This window comes from Seriola aureovittata, chromosome 22, assembly GCF_021018895.1.
Source record: "Seriola aureovittata isolate HTS-2021-v1 ecotype China chromosome 22, ASM2101889v1, whole genome shotgun sequence".
Taxonomy (NCBI): domain Eukaryota; kingdom Metazoa; phylum Chordata; class Actinopteri; order Carangiformes; family Carangidae; genus Seriola; species Seriola aureovittata.
This window is the reverse complement of record NC_079385.1, coordinates 9,075,892-9,095,525: the sequence shown is the minus strand read 5'-3', so window position 1 is coordinate 9,095,525 and position 19,634 is coordinate 9,075,892. Positions and strand designations below refer to the sequence as shown.

Below are 19,634 nucleotides of genomic sequence, written 5' to 3'. Positions count from 1 at the left end.
CTCTCCATACTTCACCGCTATCATGACTCAACCTATTTGCGTCCCCACTCATAGCTCACATATGTCAGTCTTTTTTTCCTCCCCTTATAACAACTTCATCCTCATGTATCTCAAACGTGATAACCTCCCCCAGCGTGTGCTCACATCTGTGCTCAACCACACAACGTGGTTCTTTTTCCCTTTCAGCCGCTCACTCTGAGGCCCAGCCATTCTCACTATTACCCAGACTGGTCTTCTTTGTTGATCTTGGCTCTGAATGTGGCGGCCCGTCTCTCGCTATCTGCCCCTGTTCTTCTCCTCTTGTGTGATGTTAATGAGGCCTTTTGGTTTATAATTAAAAGATGGCCCAGAGATACAGAGAGACTAATTAACCAAGACAAGGCTGCTGGAGAGGCATGATATACTGCCAAGCACCAGCCCTCCTCTTAATACCGTACAAATGGTTCATACATTAATTGTTTAAAAAAAAAAACTCTTGATAATCTGCATGTCTCAAGCTTTCCAAAATGGCTTTTTTTCCTGTGGCAGGCTATCACTGTAAATAAGAATTTGTTCAGAGTAATTGAATTTGTTCCTGACCTGCTTCATTGGATAAAGTAAGTAAATCAATTAGAAGAGTGGCACATATCTATTGTGTGGGTTGCCTGCATGTTGGTTTTCTGTTGGCAACTGGTGCAGTTTCACATAACCTATGATAATATAAGTACAGTTCTCTTTTATTATTCTGTGTCATAGGAAAGTAATTTGAGTTATACCCAGTTCTTGAAAAAGGAAACATTCTTTGCTGCAAACACTGGGTCTGTTAGTTCATTCCCAGGCAAGATCCTCTAGTGCACAGGAAGTGTGCTTTAGGTTTCCAGCAGCAACAGTGGTTTGTTTAGAGTAAATAGATGAGAAGTACGCCGTTAGCATGAGCAGCAATATCCGGCATGGCTGGACAGGCAAAGAACAGAGCGCCACCTACATATGCTCCTGTTATATTGACAGGAAATTTTCCTGGCAACACCAAATATCCTGTAAAATATATTTTTTAAAAATGACAAGGATCTTGAGGATTGCTACTTTATTTCTTTTGAATGTTGTGCATCTGCTGAACTTCCTTAACTTTAAGTGCGTCTCTCTTCCTCAGGAGGAGAAGAGGAAGATGAAGGAGGAGATCGAAAGGAGGAGAGCAGAGGCAGCCGAGAAGAGACAGAAGGTGGAGGACACTATGGATGGGGAGGATAAACCCTTCAAGTGTGTCAGCCCCCGAGGCTCCTCCCTGAAGGTCAGTCTGACATTTTTCACCTCCAACAACCATGTGTCAAACCAGCCCTATTTTGCCATTTAACTGTTTGCTAAGCACCTTCCCCTTAATTAGTGATACTACGCCTGTCAAGCGTCTCCTTCTGGCACGGCACATATGCAGTTCATAATGATAATGACGGCAGATTCCCCACTGGAAATTCTGTATTTCACACAGTCGATTATGCCACCTGAAGAGACAACTGTCACTGGCAGATTTTATCAGCTGTAGCTATTTTATCTAATTAAGCTAACATTGGCTCCAGAGTTGGTTGTAAACTCCTCAGATTAGAGCTGACTTGCGAGTGTTCCCAGCTGACTCTTTTTGAAACAACAGTGTTATAAAAAGGCGTCTTAAACATGCATTTGGCGGCTACATACTTGATATAATGCTAAAAGCCTGAGGCTAAAGCTAACAGGTCCAGGATAGTAAACATACTAACCAGCTGACCCATGTAAAGATGAGGGAAAAGGTAAAATAATACTGTTATTTCATTCAAACATAACAGTGTTTAGCTGCTTAGTTTACATACTTATTTGTATTTTAAAACAGTTCAAGCCTGTAACCCACTAGTTAGGTACACATGCTAACTTTAGCTGCTAACATGAAAGCAGCCAAACACACTTTTGAATATTTTTATACACTTTTGCTTGTTTTGGAGGAAGACTGCACCATCCAAACTTTTAAGATACAGAGTATCATACTTACTACAGCCCCCTCACGCGGCTTCAACATGTGGAGAAATCCAAAGCTTGACATGTCTGGCAGTTATTGTTGCTAAGCCGTGATTGGACACTCTCAGTTCAAGGAAGGGGAAGTTTACCTCAGCCAGTTCTTTGTAAACACAAATAATTCAATTCAACATTTCAATACTATACTCTTAAATCTGTAACTTTGAGGGACTTCTTGTGCTCTCTGCCTGTGCTGTAATTGCATCCCGCACAGCACAGTTGTCAATATAATAGTTCTGCAAATCCCACTCATCTGGCAGTTCAGCAAAGCTCAAGCTAAACATTCAAAATATTTGGAGAGATTTAATGCCAGATGACCCGTATCTGCCCCTCTCACCTCTTTTAGCTCTTTGCATGAAGTGTTATCTGATTAAGATGAGGGAGTGTTCATAATTGGAAAGAACCTTGATGAACTGAGAGAGACATGTGGAAAAGTCAGCTTCTGGCAAATTTGACTATCGACTTTGAAATTTTGATGACTTGTTAACCTGTTTGTCACAAGAAATGCATAAGAAAAAGCAACCCGAATCAAACCAGTGCATACCCCTCACCTCATTCAAAGATAAATGCTTGTCATGGCGAAGGAACATTTAATCAACTCCAATGTGGATAAATGTTTCCAGTGTTGCCAAACGCCAACTCCCACACATTGAAAATCGAGGGGGATTTTCAGCCAGTGGACAAAATCTAATTAGTGACGGTTAGCAGTAATATATCCATCTGGCCCAGTGCAGTGAGAGTCCAGGCTCGACGTTCAGCTCTAATGGTGTGTGAGCTCTGACCGTAATAGACACACTTTGTTTGTTTGTGGTCAGTTTGTGGTCAGTTGTGTAAATTACTGTATTTTTCCACCCCGCTGCACTTGCCGCACAGACACAGCTTAACTTTCTCGTCATGTTCACTGTAGGTACACCTGTGTTTCTATATATGTGTGTGTGTGTGTGTGTGTGTGTGTGTGTGTGTGTGTGTGTGTGTGTGTGGATGGATGCATATGTCAGTTTCACAGATTATACACTGTACACTATTGTTTATGACTTGCTGCTTTGCAGTTGTGTTTATGTGACGCTGTATTACCATGTCATAATACAGTTGAGCTGTGTGTTGTATCTTCCAGCTTTGGAGTTAATTTTTTTTAATGTTTTTCGCCAACTGCATCTAAGTGAATGCCATATAAAGACCACTATGTTCTACACTTATTTTATGCAAGCACAAGAATTTAAAGATATTGAAAACTGTTTAATAGTTTTTTGTCACTTGGGGGCAGTAGAACACAAAATAGACGTATTATCACCTAATGAAGTTGACATGGCTATAAATGTTAGTAAACGGTGTTGGCTAACATGTTAGCGACTTCAGCATTCATTTGGAGACATGCTTCTGGCCTTTTTTTTTTTAGCTTTGTTTTGTCTCAAACAACTCTAAAGAAAAATATCTCTATTTCTGTCTTTAGCTTCTAAATCCTCCACATGTTTAACGGCGAGCCACTAACTTTGTCTCAGTGCTGTTTGGTGCTGAGCAAGTAATGTACAGTCGGCCTGGTTTCTGCTGCTTCTGGAAACGGCAGTTGATGAGAGCAGTGAGACTGAACCAAAACATTAAAGTTACGGTTTGTAAAACCAAAACAAAAGAGCTGAAAAAAACCTTAGAGTCGTTTGACCCATTGTCAATATAAAAATATTGATTAGTACGGATTTAAAAAGCGATTGATTATCACAGCCCATAATACAGAGTGTCCTAATGCGCACATAAATGGACAGAGCACATAAAAAGGGATTTATACCTATCTTATAAGTTGCTAGGGCCAAACTAAAACTACACAACAGCAGTTAGATCTGCTTTTTCATTTTGTCACATAAATTTTCTCGCTCCATTTATGTGCTGAGTGCATTTCATGCTCCGTCAGTTCTTTTCTATTTCAAATTTCAAAACTGCATGTTTCTGAGGACATACATTGTTTTCCTCATTACCTTTTGCCGTTATGTGTTCTTCGCCTGACAACAGCCATATTATGGCACTTGTTACACTAAAACACGGAGAATGGTGCCCTGCTATCAGCAATCACCTCCCAGCGGAACACACAGTCCCAGGAGCTCGCCTTCATGTTATCAGCAGTAAACCAGCATAACCCTGCTCCATATTATAGATAAAGTGCAGTGTTCTCTGGGAGAAAAGGACAGAGGGACAGAATGAAGGAGAGGTTGTGGGGATGCAGGGAAGCGATTATGGTTAACAGGATTACTGTAACTGCGTTCGGATGGATACAGCTCTTTAAAATGCGTCTGAGAATGGGGAATTTCCTGTCAGGGAGTATTTTGGGAACTCCCACATTCGGTAGCAGCCAAGCACAAGGTCTTTTTTCACAGAGAGGGGGCAGAGAGCTTTTTCTGCTGTTTCTTCTTTTGTCCGTTTAAAGGTTTTTTTTGTGAGCGTCTAAGGAGCACATGTGTTGCCCCCTCTTTTAGCCTTTTTGTCATATATCATAAACAATCCTCTGACATTCCCACAGTCTAAAGGCAGAGATAGGGAAAAGCTTGCTGTGTTTTTTCTGTGTGTGTGTGTGTGTGTGTGTGTGTGTGTGTGTGTGTGTGTGTGTGTGTGTGTGTGTGTGTGTGTGTGGTGTGTGTGTGTGTGTGTGTGTGTGTGTGTGTGTGTGTGTGTGTGTGTGTGTGTGTGTGTGTGTGTGTGTGTGTGTGTGTGTGGGCTTGTGTGCATGTGAGACACACCACTGAGGCACACCACTGTGTGCATGTCTTTCAGATCATTTTGCACACACAGGGATCAGTTACAGTGTGTGATCCTGGTCAGGAGAAGCCAACTTACAGACCATATGAAGAAACTAGACAAAATGGAATATAGACCATTAATCAAATACAGTCCGTTGTAGTTGAATGATTGTTGACAAGAAAATTAAGTACAGTATGCTATTTAAGTTATGAATCATCATTACAATTTAGAACAGAATCACATGTCTACATATACGAACTTCAGTCGCAAATTGGTTTTACAGTGAAACTCCTCACAAACAATAAAGAAACAAAGTAAGCATGGAAATCAAAAGGAGGGCTGGGTTAAACATCTGTTTTGAGGCTACTGAAGAGTGAAGGAAGAATGTTTTGTGTTGCAGTGATGTATGCATGAGTGGAACATCACTGCGATATTTATAACCTTTCTAACCTTTCTCTACAGATCGGAGAGCGGGCAGAGTTCCTCAACAAGTCGGCACAGAAAAGGTAAGAACACAACTAAAGCACAACCAACCAGTATCTTGTTGTCCCCCCGTCAACAAAGGTTTTGCTTGAGCATGCAAACCTTGCAGCAGTGGGTGTAGGAAAGATGTAACCCAGAGCTGAAAGTTTAATTCCCATTTGAGTGTTTACTGTCAAGGAAATAAAGATCAAATATTATATGATATTTAAAGTGGTTGCATTTGTTGTGTACTGTATGCTAACTGCTTGCTTTCACCCAGCAGCTCAGTGAAGATGTCTCATTCTCCTGTGGTGTCCAAGATAGACAACAGGCTGGAGCAGTACACCTCAGCTGCTCAGGTTAGCACTGACTCCACCGTAAAAATGCAGAACTTGTGCCATTTGAAACATTTGGCCTAAACCCATCTGGGATTACAAGACACCACTGTGTGTCAAACATCAAAAATATAACAATACATCTTCCATGGACAGATGTACAAACATGGACTAAGGTCAGCGTTAGGTTTAGGTGAATTATAAAATGTTTTTTTATGTGATTTTAGAGAAAACTAGCTGGAAAATCTGCAATACTTCCAGACCTCTGACCTTATATACTGTAAAATTTGTGGAACTCAAAGTTATTTTTTAATTAGTTGATTCATTCATCCATCCACTCATCCATTTTCAGTTGCTTATCCATGCTGTTTTAAATGATTAATTAATCATAGTATTGGGAATTACAGTTATATGCAGCAGGGAAGTACTAATGAATTCATGCACATGGTAATTAATCCTGGGACATATCATTTCTACTGGTTTTCCATAACTTTCATATATATGATCATCAAGCAGGTATTGAATTACATTAAATGATGATTGATGCAGAAACCTTTCGGGCACCCGGAACGTGATATCACATTGCAAGTAGCATAAAGGAGAATTTGAAATCAGATTTGAGCAATAAGACAGACACAAATGTCTAAAACCCTGAATATAATTAGATATTCAACTGCCAAAAATCAATTTCCATAACCAATTCCACTCTTACTGTAAAAAAACTAAACAATCTGATTTTGGGAGCCATTCTGGGACTAAAAGTAGTCCAAATGTACCCTGCCTGTGCCCTGTTTAAGTGGATCATAACAGCTGTCCCCTGCTATTCTCCAGTTTAAACCCGCCACTTTGTCTCAGCAGAGAGAGAACAAGGAGTCTCGTTCCCCTCGCTCAGGAGCGGTGGATCTGCCCATGGTCACCGACAGCATACGAAACATCAAGAGCATGTGGGAGAAAGGCAACGTGTTCACCTCGCCTGGAAGTGGCGGGAGCACGTTCAAGGTAAAAGACGAGGTGGTGGAGGATGTGAGACAGCTGATTGTGTGACTGGAGCAGGGAGAGGGAGAGAGAGAGGGAGAGAGGAAAGAGCCCAGTTCCGTGGCACTTCCTGCTCAGCCCCCGTTGCCGATGACAACCAGGCTTAGCTGACCTTTGACCTTGTCCAAACAGGAAGCAGCTGTGATGAAGACAGGCGTGGCAGGCCGCATCAACGACTGGCTGAATAAAACCCCGGAGAGCGGCAAAACGTCAGGAGGAAGGCCAACGGTATGTCTCCATAGGTCATGTTCGTAGTACAGTATATGTACTGTGCCGCTTAGGGCTCTATAGAGAAATACATGAAAAAACTATAAAATGACAGATGCAGCTGTGTTGGTTGATCTGCATCATGGTTAGAGTCATCTTTATATACCTGAAGGCTTGTTTTGACTTGTCTAACATGGCTTTCTTTAAATCCCAGGATCTGAACACTTACTTTAAAGAACCAAAAAAAATCCTCCTTACTTTGAGTGACTGGGTCCTATATGAATACAAAATTTAGTGCCATAGTTTGAACACATTTTTTGAACAGCTGGTTTTGTGTGGTCACTGTCAGTCGAATTTGGTCAAAACATCCACAGAGTTCTGAAAAAAGCAGATTACCTGAGTTTCAGAGTATTAACCTTTTATAGATAATGATTTAAGTAACGTGTCCACTTGTAGTTGGAGTAAATACAATACTTGACACATGCATTTACTGTGTTTGCAACCTTTCAAATGCTCTTGTCTGAGCATATTTGTATTAAGCATTCAGTAGTCAGTCATGCATAGGAGCTGCATTCATTCAAGCAAAGACTGGTCAGCTTCATACTAAACTGCAGCACTCTCTGCAGTGTTATTACGGTAATGGTGCAATTACTGCTGGTCACGTTCATTACAGTTCATGTTTTATAATGATTCTCAAATGATGCAGTAGAAGCAAGTCAGGTCGTCCTTTTGCACATTTGTGAGATATTATCTGTCTGGTGCCACCTGGTGGCCACTCATCAAAATAACTTGTGCAGATCTGAGCGTGCTACAGTCACCTCTTAGATCTGTCATAATATCCAGATACAGTGCATGTGTATATTTTAGATTTGGTATCGGTTTGGTGTATAGTGTCACTTAAGCATTTTATCTTAAGCTATCATAAGCTTTTCTAGTGTTTTCTCTCATGCTCATGTCCTGCCATCCTTCACTCCAACAGTACCTATATTTTACCCAAATATTTATGTTAGAGCTTTCCATGCTGCAGATTCTGGCTTGTGCTAAAATTGGTAACACACAGCACAGGGTATGAGAGGAAACTTTGAGCACAAATATTTACAGAAGAGAGTGTCCAACAAGTGATAGGTTCTGTCATTCCTTAAGCTCTCTTCACCCCTCCTGTCATTCCTTCCCTCGACATCTCAGGTACTCTGCCAACACCGCAATATGATGACTATCTTCAAACTGACCTACGAATGCTGAGCACTGCTGATATACTGCTGTTGTTTGCCTCTTTTTTTCTGTCTCCCTCTCACAGGACCTGAAGCCTGTTGACGTCACCAACAAGAGGAGTCTATGGGAAAACAAAGGCGCCTCTCCAACCAAGGTAGCTTTTATTGATTTCAGACTATCCACTGTCCAGTGTTGTGTAAAAAAAGATTTGTAGGGTGATCAGAGTACCAGTCTCACCCACCGGGGAAAATCCAAGTGAGCTTTACACATCTGGAGTTTCTCCAGATGAAGTTTAACTATGCCAAATTGGTTTGTGGTCTTGGAAGGATATTCTGTGGTTTTTCATGGTTTTCCAGTTGTTGTCAATCTTAATTTTGTTAAAGAAATTGTATAATATTAAAATAATAATATTAGACTATTAAAATAATCTCACAATTTTTTAAACCCTGGTGTGGCAGCGACGGGAGTAATAATCACTTATGTTTGTTTTTGTTTTAAAGAACTCTCATAGCTAGTTGACCTCACCATTAAATCTGGAATAAGCCTGGAGAGGTAAAAGAGTTCCATGTTTCTTCAAACTGCTTATCACACAATGAGCTCACACTCTGCTGTCACACTTCTTTGCTCTCCGTCATTGGCAGGGCTGTGCTCTGTTCTGCTCTGGTTGGACACTGCTGCTTATTTTAATCACAATGATGATAGATATCTAATAGCTTCAGTCCCAAACGAGGTATTGACAAATGTCAAATGACCATAGCTTTTACACTCAAAGTCACAATATTTTAGAGGATGTAATTATCTGAATTATGTAAATATTGAGCAATAAACAAAAATTGCTTTCCAAAATGCACATAAAGCATTTTGGAATTAAACCCCTCCCTTGTAAAACATGTTTGCCAAATGCTCTAAGTGTTGTAAAATTAAAGGAACAAAATGAACATCAACAAAGCCAGAGCAAAGCCAATTTTAAAGAAGGATTACACTGTTGACTCCATTAACACCCATAACTTGTTAAAGCCGACTCAACAAAACCCAGAAGATTACAGTTCAGTGTAAATTCTGTGTCGTAAAAACCTTTAACAGTGCGCCTGTTGTCCAACTGCGGGCTGAATGCTTTTCATAAATGGCTGTATCACATCACTGCTCCTTCTTCTGACAACCACAAATCACTGCTCTCCGTCCAGCTTCACTTGACTTTTTATTGCCCTAATGGAGAAACTGTTTACAGCATTCTTTACAACTAAGCCGCCTTGCTGAGTTCGCAACGGCAGTTTGACAGATTTGAATCACTATTATCACCTCACATTTTCAAACAAGTCTGACTAAACCTGACATGAATAAATTCTTATCTTATTTTCTTTACATAGATGAAACTGTGTCTGTAGAACTGCTGCTTAATAGAAGTGAATCGCCACATTTTAAAATAGAGCATGACAAGGATGTCCTACCTACCCACTTACTTTCCTATAAACTTTCCTTCCTTCCTACTCTGGTAGTGGTGTGTTCCTGCAGCCAACAGCTGCCGAGCAGGCCGGGGGCTGTGGTCCGCTGCAGTGAGTAGTGGGGTTGGAGGGCACCAGGCGGTGGTCTGCACTGACGTAAAAAGGGCCCTGGACAGGAAAGGTAGCGGTTAGCAACCTTGTCATTAGCTAACCGTGCTATGCTGTGATGTCAGGGGAGGCAAGAGAGCAGGATGATGATTGGTGTAGGTTCAAGAGTCTGCACAGATGGAAATGTTACATCAGAAGTGAGCACTTGCTGCTTTAGCTAGAAGCTTTATAGGTGTGTTTTCTGATTTCCTTCATCTTTGCTGCTTTACTACCTTCCTGTCCTCGTGTCTTGCAGGTGGCAGGCAGAGGAGAGACCAAATCAGTCGCCAATGGTGAGTTTTTACAAGACACCAAGAAAAGTATCAGCTTGTAACTGTGGAGCTTGTGAATTTATGTGCAAGCAAACATACAAAAGGGCGGGCATGCATGCTGCAGTTGTCTGGTGACCTTGTGACTTGTGTCGACTTTTCAGAACCTGTCTTGTTCTTAGCTCTGCCACAGTGCATTTTTTCATTTTTCTAATTGGTTTCAGAAACCAAATGACAGGGGGCTTTTTTCTGGACCCATAGAGAAACAGCTAATCCTTTAGTTGAGGTAAAAACATGGAAATTACCCAAATGAGTTGCAACATTTGTGCTGTTATAAGCATGTAGGCATTTATAATACACATGGAGACACATGACAGTACATGCAGTAATTTTAAATAGAAATGGTAGCTTGACACTTCAAAGGGAACAGGGACAGAGAATTTCTCATTGTCAACCAGTTGTTTCTCCTGCTAGCTAAGACCTACACTGGGAGGACATAACATGCAGAGGGGTTCAAGCTATTCACCCAGGTTCCCACCTACATCCCTTCAGCAGGCTTGACCCACTACTAGAAGTAGTCAATGCAGTGAAAAGCATATGATCCCTCACTGGTTTCCCATCAGCGAACATAACAGATGTGTTTGTTGGGATAAATGTTTAAGCATGGAATTACAGATGGCGGAATTGTAACCATCTCCGCAGACTTGCTCAGAAGGTCTTATGGGTAACCATAGGTCACAGAGGCTCGCATAGGAAACTCAACAACATCTCGTGTGGACCTACACACGAGATTGATTGGTTGATTCTACCTGTGTCAGGACTCGAATACCCATCGGACACAAAAACAAACCTAAAGGTCCTAGTATCCAAGTAAAATAGTGTCCACGTTTGCCGATGTGCAGCTCGGAGAAGGTGCAACCTTTCATTAAGTGTGTCATCTTGTCACTGGCTTTTTGATTTATACAACACCATGTGTCCCAAAACCAATAACTGACCCTGTCATAACCCAGCCTGCAGTCTTTTTCAGGCCGTCTGGCCTTCTGCACCACAGCGTTTTAGGATGCCACTTAAACATTGCTTGCTATTTTAAAATCAGATCTGAGTGCAGCCTCCTCCTCCTTTTGTTCCCCCCAGAAGAGGGGTTTTGGCCTTGAGGGATTCCGTACACGTCTGCCTAATGTGTTGCTTGTTCAGCACACAGGATCATACACACACCAATCTCACCTCTGTAAACCCACTCAACAGCCATCTCGACACCACTCAAACCTTTCAGCTTTTCCACTCATGTGCACGTCCACTCCTGCTGCTCAGACCGCAGCCCTGCCTCTTGGAGTGTCAGAGGCGGTGCTCCTGCCAGGCCGGTTTGTCACATTAATAGCTGGTATGTCGGAGATTAGCACACCATCACAGTCTGACTCAGAGGATGACAGAGGCTTTGTATAGATTTTGTGTTTCTCGCTAGTAGTTGGCTGCAGCACTTTACAGACATATGAAACCACACCTGGACCACATACAAGTTAGCCTCTCCACATGCTTGGCTCTGATAGAGGACTTCCAAAATAATGCTCTGCATTTTGGAAAAAAGCGTAGGTGGAAATTTCACTCTGACTGAATTTATTGAATTTAGAACAAAAACTCTCAAGTAAGAATTTTTTGGTCTCCATTGTACACGATGGAGAAATATTATTGTGTACAACAGTGTCTAACTTATGGAACAAAAAGTTTTGGTCTGCCTCGAGTTTGCTTCACTAAACTTGCCAAAGATGCAAAAATGTCCACGAACAAACTCCTGTTCCTCTGTATTTTATTAAGTCAGATGAACCTATCAAGAACCCTTCTGTAAATATTTTGCAGTGATGTGGCCTGTTTTGACATGCAGGTTTCGACCATGAAATGTGAAACAAGACAAATTTCATGATGATCAGTCAAATAATTGTTGAGATGTTTCACTAAAAACCAACCAACCAGTCTTGTTAATGCAATAACAATCTTAAGCATTGCATCCAACAAACAACCTAAAACAGTAAAATTGTTGACTTCAGTTTTCTTGGAGCCAGCATCAAGTAGCCTTGTAACTGTGTGTTTGCTGCGTCATTAACCCACACCTGCCTGCAGACTGGTAGTAAAGCCACTGATTGACCTGTTGTGTGTCTTTCACCAGGGATGGGGCACTAATGTCTTGAAGGAGCCACTGAAGACGGGGACCACGACAATCCAAGACTCTTCCTTTGACTTTGTCTTAAGAACCAAATAATGACCACACTCCCAAGGGGGACCCCAAGAAAACGGAGGGACAGGAGAGACGCTGTCCAAGCACTGTACCCAAACAAGATCATATTTTTGTACGGTTGCCACGTGTAGTGCCTTTGCACAATGATTTTTGCTTTCTAAAAGAAACGAAATGCTGTGAAATTTGGACATTTGTAATTACTGTTACTAATTACTTCATACAATCCTGCCAGGAAGAAAAAAACTAATTAAATTTAGATTTATCTCTTGTACTCCATGCCTACAGTTTTGATAGAGACAGAGTAGATGAGTTAAAAGTTTCCACATTCCAAAGAGATGGGTGAAATCAGTTCTCTCCCTCACACAGATCATTTTCCATCTCTTTTTTTTTTTATTTATATTTAAAGCAAAAGCTTCACACATTGCTATTTTATTCAACGTTCACCAGTTCAGGATAGAAATATAAGCACTTCTAGAATTTAGCTGATTTCACTTTTATTATGTCTTACCAATAGTGCAGCATTGGTCTGAGTAATATATGTTAGCACATGTGATGTTTTGAATATGACCTATCATACTGTATCATATATAACATCTCTATACTCCTAACAAAAGGTATTTTTGCTTTTTTGTATCCAGAAACTATTCACCAATGGGCAGTTAATTTTGGAGGTGACAGGAGTGTTGAATATTCAGAAGGCCATTATGACTTTTATTATCCTTTATGTCATTTAATTTATGTGTTTTTAATGTGTTTTTCTTTTCTATTTCAAGCTGTTTTTGTAGCTTTTGTATCTGTTCGATCACTTTAAAATCTTCAGACATTCCTCTTAAAAAGCAGGTGCACAAGGTGCCTTCACTGCTCAAAAGCTGTAGGTTTTGTAATGTAGGAAATCGGCAAACCAGCCTTTTTTTTTTTTTTAATCTACCTTTAACTTCTTTTTTGCCTCTATGCACACTCTTATGCTCAGCGATCATTTTCTAATTGAGGGCATACAAAGTAAAATCAGGGTGCCTAAGTATTTAGCAAGATACAGTACAAGGATATTTACCACTATGTAACTCTTCTGGCCTTATGATTGCAATGACAACATTTATGACAGCTGAGGTACAGTACATAAAAGCCTCAAAGCAACTCAGTATGATATTAAGACTTGTGATTTTCATGTTTATTTTTCACTAACATGGTCTTAAGTAGCGCATTCCCTTTCACTAGTTTTTGCGCGACACAAGCTTTGACAAGCACATGAATGGTTTGACAGGGCATTAAATTGATCCATGTTACTGCTCAAAAGTCTGACAATCACATTCCATTGCTCCTGAAAAGAGCAGGGGGGCTTGACCAAAATATTTTTAAGCGTGATTTAATGTGACATTTATGTTTTTTAATACAATGGTTTCATAATGCCGTATTGTTTTTTCTACAACCTTGTTTTTTTTAATTCTTTTATTTCCATGTTTAACCAGACACTTGTTTGTGTAGCGATAAGCCTATGCAAAACACACTATCTGTAGTCTCTCTAAACACTCCCAATGTCATACAAGTGGGCAGTTTCCAACTGGATGGATGTTTTAAACATTGTACCCTTGACTCAACAACAGCAATAAAGACATTGAGGTATTCCACATTGTTAAGTTTCCTTACATAACTCTGCGTTCTACCATAGACTACATTATGTGCTGTATATATCCATTGTTGCAAGAAATGTTGAAATAATTAGTCAATTAATCAGTTGATGTGGGGCCATGAAACTGACGAAATACAGTAGGTTATCAGAGAAGTTAAAAAGCTGAACACATAAATAAATTGTATAGTTGAAATATTATATATTATATAATTGAAATATGGTGTAAAAAGATGATTTAAAAATTATTTTCTTTCAACCTCCTATCAGTTGGTTTAAAAAGCTTTTTTGCCTTTACCACCACTCATTAGATTTACAACTGAAAATAAAACTTATAATTGAAACTATAAACTCTTCACTAGCTCATATTTTAGTTTTCAACTTCATTCTCCTGTTTTGGGGGTCTTGACTATTGATGTACATCCACAGTCTTGGCACAATAAATTTAACACTTTTCTGACTGCTTTACTGATGTAGTAAAGATAAACACATGGTCTTTTAGGTAGCATTAGCTTTTTAACTAATGTCACTTTGCTGGGTAAATTTTAATTTGTTTTATCAACTAATTGGAGGCAATGTATACAACTTTTTGCAATATCTTAATCATTTATTAACAATTATCCTAATTTATATTTGCTCAGTTATATATTTTAATTAAAAAAAAAAAAAAACCTTTTAGAGTTGAACAAATATTCAAAAACATTTCACTGGTTTCAGTTTCTCAAATTGGACCAATTGCTGCTTTTCTTCATTTTGTACTGTATAACTGTAAATTGAATATGTTTAGGTTTTGGACTGTTGGTCTGGCAAAAGTATTTTAGAATTTTATTACAAAATGTCCTTTTCAAAATTGTGATTAAAATTGTGATTAGTTGTGAATAAGTAATCATAATTTATGCACGAACCATTGCGACCTTAGTAAAGGCTATATTTGTATAATCATATTGTCTTCAAGGATTGGTGTTATAGGGACACACAAAGGACCCAGTCATTGTCAAGCCCTCTGCTGCCTTCAAGTGCTGTCGGGAATGTAGGCAATGCAATAATGAATTGAGTCGACTTGAATGGATAACTTTATCTTGGATCAAGTGGCCAAAACATGATGTGTTTACAGTGTCAGTGAGCATTTGATGGTAGAAGGCTGATCGGAAAAGTCTTGTATAAATTCAGGATCTCAAAACTGTTGCATGTCTTTTTTCTACTTTTCATTTTGCTTCAGCAGCACAAACGCAGCCGTGTTTTGATGTTTCTTAGAGACAAAAAGAAACAACAACCACAAAAAAAACTTCCCAAGATCAATTTTATTTCCAGTCAAAAACTCATTTGAGGTGGAACAAGTTGTGTTTCCAATTTCTGGCCTCGGTTGAAGCAGATCACGAGGAGCACTTGAAGGCAGCATTCCTCCCCAGGTGTAACTCATCTTTCTGCCTCCAACAATAGAACTGACAACCCTAACCAGTCATACAAAAGATATGTGGTCACATGACAGACAAGGTCGTATTAAGTATGCTTTTTGGTGGGGTAGATGATTGAACTTGTCTCTATCTGGATGTGAAAGAATAAGACCTGAACGTGCTGCTAATCCCGTCTCTTCCTCAGGGATATAAACGAGGTAAGAGCACGACCATGACCTCTGGGTGCATGACAGTAAAAACGTCAGTAACATCTTTCAATCACTGTTTTTCTTAACTCTGTATTGATGTTCAGTTCATATTTTGCAGTTTTTTAATGAAAATATGTGTCCGTTTGTTTAAAAATCTTGATCAATTTGACAAAAACTTAGACGAGCTGTGCTGAATTAAATCCATAAAACCCCTCAGCATGATCTAACATCTAGCTGTTAACTCATACTAAGCCATGAATGCTGAATTGAATTGGCTCAAACGGTGCCTAAGTAGACTCTTAAAGATTTTATGATGGCTTTTCTTTGATGTATTCTGATCTGAGCAGTGCATATGCTGGTGAAGAAGGTGCTAAGCTCGCCCCTGAGACTGCCGTGTTGGTAGCATGCTTTGGGCTTTGACTTAATGCTGCCTAATGCCGAAACCAGCACCCGCAACATTCCTGCCTCTGTCAGATTGTGTGTTATTCCACAATTTCAGCCAGACGGGGACTGACCGCATCCATTAAAGCAAATACACATTTAATACCCCAGCCATGACAGCCCTCATACACACACTGAGAATTCTTTTTGGGTTTCCAGTCAGTGCTTTTCTTCAGCCAGATGGTATTCGTCTATTTCTCCTTTTCTGTCTTTCCCAGGCTCGCTCACTTTCTCTTCACTTTCTCCTCCTCGTATTTCTCTTTTCCCTCGTCTTTTGACGTAAACTGCTCAGATCTGACGACACAAGTAACAACCACAATGGGACTCCATGCACCACCATGTTTGAATTTGAGCAGAGATGTAACAGAATTTAAACAGAAGCATGACTTTGGACAGTAACCATATACAGGGAAGGTGTAAATATGGCATGTAGAGATTGAATGTGCAGCTGGCCTGCTGAAACGACTTGGGGGGAAAAAAGAACAGGAGTGCAGCCAGGCAGGAGGAGGAGGAGGGATGGTGGAAATGGAGATGTGGAGCTAATTTTCTCTCCTAACATCACCCGTCCAACATGTATATGAAATATGTTCCTATTATTACCAAAAAATTAAAAAAAAAAAATGGAATGAACTGGTTTCTATGATGAGGAATATGTTTAAGAAACAAGACAAAGTCCTGAGAGGCATTGTTATAAAAATGTTCCCCAACCAGCAGCTGACCAAACCACAATGACAAAAATAGCCTGTCTGAATGTGGGTCCCAGCTCACTGATTTACTGTGAGTACGTTGAGGTGAGCCAAACCCATTGTCTGGAGGAGTAGCTCCACACCTGTTCAAAAGCACGCTCTATTATTCTTAAAAATAGACCCTTGCTCTCCCCCACTGTTCAGCTCCACTGACACCAGTTTTATGATCTGGTGATTTATAAGCATGTGGAAAATACGTGGTCCAAGGGACTGTTGTGCACAATCATATTCTGATATATAAGGAACCTAGCGATACCACGGCCTTATTGCATTCATCCCTGTAACCTTGACCCCAAACACCCTGGTGTTGTTTTTTTAGGTTATGAAGGCTAGATCGACTATAGTTACCCTTCTTTATATAAAGATACTGTATATAATTGGAATTTTTCCAATGCATACAAGCTTACTGTATTTTCTTAAATGATTTAGCATTGCACAATACTTTACAAAATTTTTATTAAAAATGCATGTTTGCTTTTTTGCCGAGAGTTAGATGAGAAGATAAATACAACTCTTACATCTGTACAGTAACTTAAGTGAAAGCAAGAAGACGGTTAGCCTAGCTTAGCATAAAAATTGACAACTAGATGGAAACAGCAAGCCAAGCCTTTTCCAAAGGTTTTTTTTTTTTTTTGTTTTGTTTTTTTTTTTGTTTTTTTTAAAAAGGGATTTTACCAGTAAATCCAAAGGGTGGAAATTAACATGTTATATCTTGTTTGTCTAAGTCATACAAAAACCAACCCCTCCAAAAAAACAAGTTGCGTTTTTACAGGGTAAAGTGCTGGACTATATCTTGACCTGGACTCCAGGTACAAGAGTGGTATCGATCTTCTCATCTAACTCTCAGAACGAAACAAAGCAAACAAGTGTATTTTCAAAAATGACAAACTATTCCTTCCTTCCTTCCTTCATTGGTATGTACGGATCAAGCTTCAAAAAACTGTATCTTAGATTTCCCATTATACAACTCAACAGAGTGTAGCCTACTTCTTTCACTTCTTTTCAAACTTTCTTCAAAAAAGTCTGAGATAACCTTGATGGCATCACCATGACATCATCAGGATTATTTTCTCAGACTTTGTAAAGCTCCTTCCAAAGCAACAGAGGACATTGTACAACTGTTTATTCAGGTTGACAAGTACTCCTCATGACAGGTAAATTAAGTAAAATTTCTGGAATGCCCCTTTAATGAGTCAAGTAAACTGAACTCAAATGGAAGTGTTATGACGGATATTTCTTTGTGTACTTCAAAGTCTTTCGAGCACCTGGAAAATTGTTTACGTATCAAAGCTAATATGATATGCGTGGCTTCAGAAAAGTCAGGGTGTCCCTGAAGAACTCTTGTAGTCCTGGTAGTTTCAGTGCTGTTCAGACTCCAGTCGACTGCCTGAAGCCTTGATCAGTGCCAAGAGGAAATGGCTGAGGATTAGGCCTGGAGCTGTTTAAAGCCCTGGGCCTCTGCTTGCAGTGCCCATGGTGGAATCATTTCAAATTCTACAATTGCTCCAATCTCCCAGCATGTAGCCAAGGTTTTTTTTTGTTTTGTTTTGTTTTTTCTTTGTAGGTTTTGGTTTAGTTGTTTGCACAAAGGATAAAAGCACTGAAAGGAGAAGAAAAGAAGAGCGCTACAACCCATCTGTCCGAGGGAAAGAAATCTCAAGAGCTCGTAGAAAACATTACAGTTGATAAGATAAAGAGGAAAATATCAAGAAGGCAAACAATACAAATCACAGCAAGAAAAACATTAAAATACAAAAATAAATGTGAACAGTCCTAATTATATTGAGCCCAAGAGAACTGAGTATTTGTGTGAGTGAGTGTGTGTCGATTTAACAGCTGCATTAAAATTCTGTTACTAACTCAAAGCAAAGGAATTCATTAAAAATGAGTCTTGAAATCAGTGTGATAAATTGAAGTGGAGATATTTGCATTTATTGTGTGCTTTCTGCTTCGATTCAGGTACTTTTAATCCAAGATGTCTGAAGTAGAGGTAGAAGTAGAGGAGATGCTGTGAGTACTTTCACTATATCTTCCAAGCATTTCTTGTTTTTATATACAGAGTTGATTTTGACTTATTCATCCAAAAGTTCAAATCTTCACTTCTTTTATTTTCAGGGAGGAAGGTAAGTAAAGGCTTTGAGAGCATTCACTGTGTTTTTGAAAGCAAAATGTCAAGTCCAAGCTTCCATTGCGAGATGTAGCTGACCTGATTATGTCCACTCAGAGGTAGAAACCCAGGAAGAGGAAGGTAAAGGCTTCTGCACGGCTTCACGTGTGTGTGTGTGTGTATAGTCTTGTTTCCTGTGTGTCTACTGCTGTTAGTGTCTGCTGTCAGTGATGAAAACCATAGCAAGCTAGCTGAATGTATTTTCTGTTTGAATGTTAACACTTCATTTGTCAACACTGATCCGTCAGCTAATGTACAACTGTCACTTTGTATCAAAATTATCTTCATCCCATTTTTAGCACTCATACATCTGTGTTTCAATATTCTGACAAAGGTTGCATGGAGGGTTTTCTGATTTGACTCCAAGTCAGATTTGACTCAAAAGTCTGTATGTGTGGTGTTTTAATACATGCCATTATTTGGTCAAATAACATTATATTCTTTTTTTTTTTTCTTTTTTTTTTTTTTAACTGCAAAAACACACTATAAAAGCATCAGTGATGGAAAGTAACTGAGCACATTACTCGAGTACTACTCTTTGTACTCAAGTAATGTCTCTTTTTCTTTTTAACTTTTAGTATTTATAGTTACAAAAAATGTATTGTTAAATCAACGGTTTGACTTTGGAGAAATATGACAATTAGCTTTCCTGCCAAGTAAGATGGGAAGACTAATGTCTATGCTGAGAATCTAGCTCGAGCTAGCATCTGGTTAGCTTAGCTTCCCACAAATAATGGAAGCAGGAAGCCACGGTCCAAAGGTAACAAAATCCACCCAACAGCTACCTCTAAAGCTTGCACATCAACACGTTATATCTTTGGTTTAATCTGTTAAAAAAAAGTGTCAACAAGATTTGTGGTTTAGCTAGCCAGGCTTTCCTCTGTTTCCAGTCTTCATGCTAATCTATGCTAATCTAAGCTAACCAGCAGGTACGAACATCTCTCACCTTTGGCAAGAAAGCAAATTAGTGTATT

General features: G+C 39.5%; 1 protein-coding gene across 9 annotated transcripts in view; it reads left to right on the top strand.

The window, feature by feature from the left end:
* The window catches only part of cald1a (caldesmon 1a), a 59,378-nt gene extending 45,674 nt beyond the window's left edge, over positions 1-13,704 (top strand). For 4 of the 9 annotated variants that reach the window (XM_056367358.1, XM_056367364.1, XM_056367366.1 and 1 more), the window contains 8 exons: positions 1,130-1,267; positions 5,203-5,246; positions 5,483-5,561; positions 6,393-6,536; positions 6,705-6,800; positions 8,077-8,145; positions 9,837-9,873; positions 12,011-13,704. In XM_056367358.1, coding sequence (XP_056223333.1) covers positions 1,130-1,267; positions 5,203-5,246; positions 5,483-5,561; positions 6,393-6,536; positions 6,705-6,800; positions 8,077-8,145; positions 9,837-9,873; positions 12,011-12,024 — 621 coding nt within the window. In that variant the 3' untranslated portion in view covers positions 12,025-13,704. Of the gene's footprint in view, positions 1-1,129; positions 1,268-5,202; positions 5,247-5,482; positions 5,562-6,392; positions 6,537-6,704; positions 6,801-8,076; positions 8,146-8,491; positions 8,544-9,836; positions 9,874-12,010 lie in introns of all 9 variants that reach the window. The other 5 variants (XM_056367363.1, XM_056367365.1, XR_008826441.1 and 2 more) reach the window with 4 other exon arrangements.
* The last annotated feature ends 5,930 nt before the right edge of the window (positions 13,705-19,634 follow it).